The 10,000-nt window shown below is 45.6% G+C and overlaps 1 protein-coding gene across 2 annotated transcripts in view; it reads left to right on the top strand.

Moving 5' to 3' along the window:
* Positions 1-10,000, top strand: part of LOC139379105 (ADAM metallopeptidase domain 19a) — a 203,415-nt gene that overhangs the window by 144,972 nt on the left and 48,443 nt on the right. For both annotated transcript variants that reach the window (XM_071121927.1, XM_071121926.1), the window contains exons 5-6: positions 5,886-5,962; positions 9,512-9,695. In XM_071121927.1, coding sequence (XP_070978028.1) covers positions 5,886-5,962; positions 9,512-9,695 — 261 coding nt within the window. The remainder of the gene's footprint in view (positions 1-5,885; positions 5,963-9,511; positions 9,696-10,000) is intronic.

Below are 10,000 nucleotides of genomic sequence, written 5' to 3'. Positions count from 1 at the left end.
ACACGTGACTCGAGAGTCTAGAACGTTCAACAGGAAGAGGAACCGAAACATCTATCTTCCCCTGTCACGTGACCTGGGTCTTTTTTCCCCCCAGTGACCCAGATATAATTGACTATGGTGGTGGTGTGGGTTAACTGTTATGGGTTAACCCTAAACCTAACCTCCAGACCACTCCAACCCAAACGGTAAACCCCCCCCCCCCCCTTGGACCGCAGAAACCAAGATAACACATTTGGAGAAGAGTGGGAGATCCCCCCCATGACTTACCTGTTCCTAGCTTTACTCCTCGTTAGAATCAGAAGCTTACCTCTACTATATGACTTCATGATATACAAAGATGAAACTGAATAAAAGAGATGAAAATTGAATTTAAAAAAAAATAATTTACAGGTTTTTTTGATTGCTTAAGCACGATTTTCAAAACAGGGCCCGTGTTTTCAAAACACTACACACAATTAGCACAACCACACACCCAATTAGCAAAACACTACAGATCCTTTGCAAAATTAAACACTCTTGTAAAAACTATACACTTCTTTTTAAAAACAACACTTTGTTACCATATGAAACACACACGTTTCACATTACTATACTCTGTTTGCACAAGTTACACTCTGCTGTGATAAACCTAAAACACTTTTAGCACTTCTACTTCCCTATGACTAGAGTAGGCTACTATCAACAAACTATCAACAAAAAAAAGATATAATGTAAATTCACCAAACACAAACACAAGACCAATGTTGCAGACTGAAGAAACTCATTTATTTCTCAACACGCCCAAAATGTTGATGATGGAGATTCATAATACTGTAACCAAACGTCACTTTACATATTGTAAGTTCAACAAAATAAATACAAAAATAACTAGACATTGTCTCTTCGCCTAGCTGGATCTGGCCAGAGAATTTCATCAACATCGCAGGCAATGTTGTCATTAGCAAGACACCTTGGAAAGAAACGTCTTGAATGACGAATCCATCCTTGCGTTGCTGCTTCCTCCATCTGGTCACAGCCCTCCTCCGTGGCTTGGATGAGGGGTACCTCAGCCTGGAGACGGAGATCATATACCTTCTACCGCCATGCAGAGAAAAACTCTTCAATAGGGTTGAGGAATGGAGAGTGTGGTGGAAGATATAGGACGGTGAAATGTGGATGTTGCTGAAACCAGTTCTGAACCAGAGCAGAGCGGTGGAAAGACACATTGTCCCAGACAACAATGTATTGCATATGATCGATTTGATTTGCTGCTGTTATGTTGTGCAATTGGTCCAAGAATGTAAGTATGAGTGCTGTGTTGTAAGGGCCCATATGGGCATGGCGGTGGAGGACACCATTCTGTGTAATGGCTGCACAGTGTTATATTACCCCCACGTTGCCCTGGGACATTGACTATAGCCCTGTGGCCAATGATGTTTCTTCCCCTCATTCGTGTACTCGTCAGGTTGAACCCAGCCTCATCTACGTAAATGAACTCATGCTGGATCTCCTCTCCATCCATTCGTAACACTCTCTGAAAAACAGTGTCGGGCAAAATTGTGTCGTTCAGTGTAGATCTAGTATACATATTACAGTACAGTAAAAGATGATGAGACAGTATGCAAGATCACACTGCTAAAGTGAATACATACCTCTGCATAATCATGCCGCAGTCGTTTCACCCTTTCAGAAAGGCGCTCGAAAGGCACTCGATAAATTTGCTTCATTTGAATATGTTTTTTTTTTAGGATGCGTGTTGATGTTGAGACCTGATGGATATCGTGGAAAAGGGCGTGGTTATTGACAATGTTAGCTTGGAGCTGCTTGAGTGTTATAGCATTGTTGGCCAAAACCATGTTTACTATCTCCCTCTCTTGCTGTTCTGTGAACATAGGAGGCCTTCCTCCTTGTCGTCCCTGACCCTCAATCCTATGTAGAAAAAAACAGTATACAATAGTACAGTAATTTCACAGGAAAAGGTAACAGAAGTGCTGATAGTGCAGAGAATACAGTACTGTAAGCAGTTACTGAAACCGTGCAGATGTTTTTGATATGATGATATTTTTACAATACCTATTTTCCAGTCTAAATGTTCTCATCACACTTGCCACTGTATATCGGCTGAGATTTGGCTGTACTCGCAGTCCAGCCTCCCTCAGCGTCAGGCCGTGGTTGACAACGTGGTCAACCAGTGTTGCGCGGATCTCATTTGTCAGATTCGGTCCTCTATGAGCACCTTCTTGTCTTCCTCTTCCTCTTCCTCCTCGTTCTCGTCCTCGTCCTCCTCGTTCTCCTCCTCCTCGTTCTCCTCCTCCGTCGTCGTCGTCGTCCTCCTCCTCCTCCTCCTCCTCCTCCTCCTCCTCGTCTTACTCTTTCTCTGACTCTTTCCATTGTGCTTGAAGACCGATGAACTCACCTGCTGCTTTTTATAGTGCTTATACACCTGCTTGGTGTGTCTACAATTAAGCAAACGAGTGTTTGCACACCTGATGACTGTGTTGAACCAATTGGTTGGACGGTGTGGTAATTTGACAGTCAGTGCTTTGGTATTGCAAGGACGTGACTTCATGATAGATTTTTGTGTGTAATGTATGTTAAGTGTGTTTAGTGTTTTGCAAATCACTGTGTGTAGAGTTTTGCAACAAGTGTGAGGTTGACAATGTGCTTATAGTTGTGCAAATATGGGCTGATGTTTTGCTTCTTTAGTGTAAGGTTTTGCTAATAGTGTACTACTTTTAATTTTAGTGTGTAAGCAATCCAAAAAAACTGTAATAAAAAGACGAAACTGTATTTAAGAGGTTACACTGGATAAAAGTGTTTTTAATCAGAGTCTATGGAGTTAGGGGACATTGTTGATGTGCTTTCAGCTTCTTACTGACGCAATGTCATTTCCAGACAGTTGGCCAATATTTAAAGTGAGGCACAAGTGGCTGCGTTGGTAATTACATCATTTAACAGCCATTTAGAGTCGATTTGGAGCCGTATGCAAATGAGACTGGTAGGAAAGGGCAGCGGGGTGTTTTATTGGCCTTGTGGCGGTGTTGAAGAGTTCTGACAAAAGTCATGACAAACGTTCTCTAAATGGCGATTAGATGTAAACGAAAGAAGAAAAGTGTCATGACACTGTGATGGCGATGGAAAGAAACATTTTTATAACACACAGACAGAAAACAAGAGTGAATCTATGAGTCTTGCTGTTCATGGTGTACACCGAGACACCCTCCTCTACAGAGCAGTAAAAAAATGTTCTCTCTCTCTCTCTCTCTCTCTCTCTCTCTCTCTCTCTCTCTCTCTCTCTCTCTCTCTCTCTCTCTCTCTCTCTCTCTCTCTCTTCAATTCAGGGCTTTATTGACATGGGAAACATGTGTTAACATTGCCAATCCAAGTGAGGTAGATAATATATAAAGTGAATATATAAAGTGAAATAAACAATAAAAAATTAACAGTAAACATTACACTGTTTCTGCTCAAGTGAACCCAAGTAGCAACCTGACATTCTTCATATAAAAGGAGCCTCTCTGCTTGTAGGTGTTGATGAGCTCCTGCGGTTCCGAGGCATTTATTTACACTAGACCCTTTCCCAGGTGCCATGTCATTTTGTTACACACGCCTGAAACATGGCAAAGGCATTGTGTGTGTAACATGTTGTGTGTAGGCTTGGCTTTTCTTCCATCGACATCATGTGATGAGACAGACACGAGGGCTCTTAAGATTGTCAGGGAGCGTTTTCACTGACAATTGATTTGTACGTCCTCTCCATGCATGAGCGCAACCCATCGCTTCTGACGTTCATATAGATTAGCTTATTTCACAGTCTGACGGGCAGACCAAAGCCTTTTAAATAGCCAAGAATTATAATTTATGCACAATATAAGCTTGTTTTACGAATAAATTAATTGGATGTTGGTGTGTTTTGTGGCGGAGGCACCAGGGCCGCGAAAGCAACACCGGACGGACAATGCCGTGTGACATCGTCCGTGGCCCGTTGTGACGAAATTTTCCCAAGGACAGCCAGCTCAGGTCAAAGGTCAACAGGAAGTTTGTGTTCCGTGCTTCTTAGAGGCAGGAGAAAAAAAACAGAACCGCAGTTTCTCACAAAAATTAAAGAAGTTTAATGCAACTGCAGTGACAACAACGCAGGCAGAACATCTCTGATTTGTTAAATCCTCTGTTGCTGTTTTCATCTTGACGCGCGGGCGGCGTTACTGTGCAGGAAAGCTCCATTCAAAATGGAGTTGCGTTCAGACTCAAAAGCCCTCGTCTACGTGCGTGTTGAGAAAATAGAAGTCCATACGGTAGCTAGCTTGATAAGAGAGAAAATACACCCTTTGACTGAAACCCCGAAGCTTTTAAATGAATGGCAGAGAAATCTGCAGTTCTACGGCAGAAACATTCCAACCTCGCTTGTGATATTTAGGTCGCTATGGTAACATGATTCAAAGGCAACTGGAACTCTCCATACAACGCTAATTGTTTGGATTTCATGGAAAAAAACAGTGCATCAGTAGGCATTCGGCCCACTCTGTATAGCACTCAACAGACCTAAATCGGTACCTAATGACGCGGCCTGTAGTCCTGTCTCGTGGAAGGATGTTTGAGCTCACCCTCGGCACACAAAAGGGTTGTCGGAATTAAAAATAAAAATCAAATTCTTGTAAAAAGATGCTAATCTTTTTTTCTCCGAGCGTACATGCAATGATCGTCATGGAGCAACACCAAGTGAAGCTCTGGCGTTGAGTCACTGAAATACATCAAGGATGGAGCGAGTATTATACATTTCTACTGATTAGACAGAGCCATTTGTCCAAACCCAGGACATGTTGTGTTGCAGTGTACCAGCTGGTCACTAATGAAACATTGGATCTATAGGAACCTTTTTTCGCTGCGTCAATACCCAGAATCCATTTGTCACAAGATGCTGGTGCAGGCCTATAGGATTTAGTGTCCATATAAACATTGTTATGGTATAGTACAGTATGTTTGACTCTCTCTCTCTCTCTCTCTCTCTCTCTCTGTCTCTGTCTCTCTCTCTCTCTCTGTCTCTCTCTCTCTGTCTCTCTCTCTCTCTCTCTGTCTGTCTCTCTCTCTCTCTCTCTCTCTGTCTCTCTCTCTCTCTCTGTCTCTCTCTCTCTCTGTCTCTCTCTCTGTCTCTCTCTCTCTCTCTCTCTCTCTCCCTCCCTCCCTCCCTCCCTCCCCCCCTCCCTCCCCCTCCCTCTCTCCTCCCTCCCTCTCTCCTCCCCCTCCCTCCCTCCCTCTCTCCTCTCCCCCTCCCTCCCTCCCTCCCTCCCTCCCCCTCCCTCCCTCCCTCCCTCCCTCCCTCCCTCCCTCCCCCCCCTCTCCCTCCCCCCCTCTCCCTCTCCCTCCCCCCCCCCCTCTCCCCCCCCCTCTCCCTCTCCCCCCCCCCCTCTCCCTCTCCCCCCCTCTCCTCTCCCTCTCCCCCCCCCCTCTCTCTCCCTCCCTCTCTCCCTCCGTCCCTCCCTCCCCCTCTCCCTCCCTCCCTCCCTCCCTCCCCCCTCCCTCCCCCTCCCTCTCTCCTCCCTCCCTCTCTCCTCCCCCTCCCTCCCTCCCTCTCTCCTCTCCCCCTCCCTCCCTCCCTCCCTCCCCCTCCCTCCCTCCCTCCCTCCCTCCCTCCCCCCCCTCTCCCTCCCCCCCTCTCCCTCTCCCTCCCCCCCCCCCCCCCTCCCCCCCCCCCTCTCCCTCTCCCCCCCCCCCTCTCCCTCTCCCCCCCCTCTCCTCTCCCTCTCCCCCCCCCCCTCTCTCTCCCTCCCTCTCTCCCTCCGTCCCTCCCTCCCCCTCTCTCTCCCTCTCCCTCCCTCCCTCCCTCCCTCCCTCCCTCCCTCCCCCTCCCCCTCTCCTCCCCCCCCCCCCTTTCCCTCCCTCTCTCCCTCCCTCCCCTATCATCACAGGATCACTGCTTCTACCACGGGCATGTAAGAGGACACATGGACTCCTGGGCCGCCCTTAGCACATGTTCAGGAGTGAGGTACGTAAAAATAAAAAACACAAAAAAAAAACATTTGATTTTCATCATCATTTCTAACCTGTTCTTGGATTTTCAGTCTCTTGGTAGACGTTTCCCTGTTTAGGCACTGATCCAGAATCAGCTTGACTTTGACGAAATCCTAACCTTAATCATTAGTTGTAAGAAATGCAAAAACTGACCTTAGTTCAATGTCTAGAGGCACCTTCCAGCTGGAGTAAATTCTGTCATGTTTCTCCAAATTATCCATAAGAGGGGAATAACAAAGTTCCACCTAAAACACCCAGAATTCAGTCTGATATTTATTTTATTTTACATAACTCTGTTGCTGGATTTAGACTACCCCAGGCGAGCAGTGTAAGTTTTTGCATAAAACTCGCTGGCTAATTCAATTCCTCAAATCTTATTTTTTCGGCGATACAGACGGCAGTTTAGAGAGTCTTTACATTTTCCCTGCCTCAGAACAGAATTTAATAGGAAGCTTCTTGCATATCAGATGCTTTGAAATTGGAGCTCTCCTGTGGGAAAAATATGTCCCCTGTCGCCACCCGTACACCCTTAGAAATATATTCATGAATGCGATCCAGCCGAAGACCTCGAGTTTCTAGCTCAATCGCTCTTGATTAGAAATTAATTCCACAAGCCAGCTCAGTCTATCCTAGACTGATAACAGCGTTTCACACAAGTTTGTTCTCCAATAACAATAGTTTTATCTTTAGTATCACTGATACTCTTTATGTCTCTCAGACAGGCAAGAGGAGCTAATTTGTAGTGGCTGTTTGTCCTGGCTGAGGATGTAGCGAGATGCGATCAGTCACAGGTTAGAAGGAAACCGAAGAGACAGACAGACGTGAGGTGAAACCGAGGACAGCAACTCAACAGAATGTAAATGTCTAACCTACACAGAGAATGTGAAGAGAGAAAAAACAACAAACTCAGTTGATGAAATAACAACGTTCAACAAAGGCCAGAGCTAAACTAAAGGGTGACACTTCAAACAGGATTCAAATCCGAAGGCCAATCACTTTATAAGGCCTACCAAAGACACTTCATGGAACAGTCATAAAGCGTTGGCATGCTACAGAAAGGGCGGCAAAGCGTTGAGCTCTATCACGTAATCATAGGCTTTATTACACTGGCTTGGTTTCCTTTGGACACGGGACGTCACGAGGGCGTAGTTAAACGGGTACCTGGTAATGCTGATAAGGGAGGTCATACCGCCTGCTTTAGTCATATTAATGCTGATAAGGGAGGTCATACTGCCTGCTTTAGTCATATTAATGCTGATAAGGGAGGTCATACTGCCTGCTTTAGTCATATTAATGCTGATAAGGGAGGTCATACCCCCTGCTTTAGTCATATTAATGCTGATAAGGGAGGTCATACCCCCTGCTTTAGTCATATTAATGCTGATAAGGGAGGTCATACCCCCTGCTTTAGTCATATTAATGCTGATAAGGGAGGTCATACCCCCTGCTTTAGTCATATTAATGCTGATAAGGGAGGTCATACCCCCTGCTTTAGTCATATTAATGCTGATAAGGGAGGTCATACCCCCTGCTTTAGTCATATTAATGCTGATAAGGGAGGTCATACCCCCTGCTTTAGTCATATTAATGCTGATAAGGGAGGTCATACCCCCTGCTTTAGTCATATTAATGCTGATAAGGGAGGTCATACCGCCTGCTTTAGTCATATTAATGCTGATAAGGGAGGTCATACCGCCTGCTTTAGTCATATTAATGCTGATAAGGGAGGTCATACCCCCTGCTTTAGCCATATTAGTTAGTGAGACTCGTCATCAATAACAAAGGTTCCACTCGTGGAACACCCAAAAGGTTCCGGAATCCCTTCTGCCGTTCCGTTCTATTGTCTGTGTTCCATCGCTGACCTTTTTCCCGCTCTTCGCAGCAGTTCTCCCGGCTGCGTTGCCTATTTACAGTTCCCTCCCAGCTCATATTCCCCACTGGCCACCGTCACGCACCAAAGACAACTGTTTCTGTATTGACTCAAAATGGAATTAGGCGGTAACAGGAGGGTGAGCTGGACTCACCCAAACCCTGAACTTCAACGAACCTGACTTGTCACGGTGCCAATGTAAGCCAGGGAATATTGTGTTCAGTTTCGACGTGCCATGACTGTGTGTGTGTGTGTGTGCGTGTGTGTGTGTGTGTGTGTGTGTGTGTGTGTGTGTGCTTACATGCGTGCGTGCTTCACATGCATACCTTTTCATGAGACCCATTTGATTCCCATTTGATTCCCATTTGATTCCCATTTGATTCCCATTTGATTGCCATTTGATTGCCATTTGATTCCCATTTGATTCCCATTTGATTGCCATGTATTGTGCGTGTTTCTTTGCTGTGCTGATATCCACTGGGACAAAGAGCTCCATAGCGGAGGTGCATTACACAGTACCTTCTCCAGCCACAGCACTCCAGGAAGCATGACTTCTCTCTGAGTTGGAAAAACACAGTGGATGTTTATTTTCCTCCTCAGTCGTTTCTTTTCTGTCTCTCTTCTGCTTCCAGGTCATTTTGTCTTGCAGCCTCAACCTCGTCAATATCAGAAAATTGACATTTTTGGCGTTAGGAGTTTGAATAATGTTGATGACGTTGATTGTATAAGATGTTTTTACTTCTCTCTTAACAAAGGGGCTCAACTCAATGTGGACCTTTCGTCTCACGCTGGGCAGGTGGTGTTCTCTGTTGATAACATTGAATCATTTTCTCACCTTTACATTCTCAGAAGAAAAGGTGCTATCTAGAACCTAAAAGGGATCTTCCACTGTCCCCATAGGAGAACCCTTTGAATGACCCATTTTGGTTCCAGGTAGAACCATTTTTGGGTTCCATGTAGAACCCCTTCGACAGATCTCCTATGGGGACAGTGGAAGACCCCTTTTGGAACCATTTCTAAGAGTGTAGTGCTGGGTAATGCCTGTTTCAGTGCAGCATGAATACAAAGTGTAAGCCTACAATTACAATGGAGCTGCAACCAGTTGTGTGTGTGTGTGTGTGTGTGTGTGTGTGTGTGTGTGTGTGTGTGTGTGTGTGTGTGTGTGTGGGTGTGTGGGTGTGTGTGAGGAAGGAAGGTGTCTGATGTTGAAAGTGGGGTACAGTACAATCTTTCTCTTTCTCTCACACACACACACACACACACACACAACCTCTTGACAGATCGTGATGGAGAGTGACTCACTCTGCCTGTAAATGGCCTTTTACAGCCCTCTATCCTCTTGGACCAGTTCCTTCCAGGCTCCTCTGTATGAGACCACAGGCTAAGACATCCATATAGTACAGCTCTGTTGTTTATAGCTCAAATACCACTTCCCTTAGGGCCACTGGGCCCTTCATCGCAGTTGTACTGTGACATTAGCAGGATAAATGATGTCATGTAATATTATCATATGTGTTATCTTATGTAAAAAAATAAAATAATGTTGCTTAACTGCATAAAATATTTGTTGCTGTTTTGGTTCTTTTTAAATTTAGTTTTTTTTTTGTGTTCGTCCAATCATGCCTCTTTAATCTCTCCCTCTTGCTGAAACAGGGGCCTGATTGCCTTGAACTCAAATGACACCTACTACCTTGAGCCAATCAGAGGGCTGGACTCTCTCCATCACTCGCTGGTCAGCGCAGACGATCTGCCAATCAGAGGCGGGACCTGCGGCCACGGGCATCAGACTGGACACCCCAACCTCCTCTCCGGTCTGCTTAAACCTTTGCATCAAAGGGTGAGGGACACACACACACCAACAGACACAGACACACCAGCAGACACAGACACACCAACAGACAGAGACACAACAACAGACACACACACACACCAACAGGCACAGACATACCAACAGACACAACTACACAACAACAGACACAAACAGACACCGACAGACACAGACACACCAACAGACACAGACACACCAACAGACACAACTACACTACAACAGGCACAACTACACTACAACAGACACCGACACACCAACAGACACAGACACACCAACAGACACAGACACAACAACAGACACCGACAGACACAACA

This window comes from Oncorhynchus clarkii, chromosome 21, assembly GCF_045791955.1.
Source record: "Oncorhynchus clarkii lewisi isolate Uvic-CL-2024 chromosome 21, UVic_Ocla_1.0, whole genome shotgun sequence".
Taxonomy (NCBI): domain Eukaryota; kingdom Metazoa; phylum Chordata; class Actinopteri; order Salmoniformes; family Salmonidae; genus Oncorhynchus; species Oncorhynchus clarkii.
The sequence above is the reverse complement of the archived record's forward strand: the minus strand, read 5'-3'. Positions and strand labels throughout refer to the sequence as shown.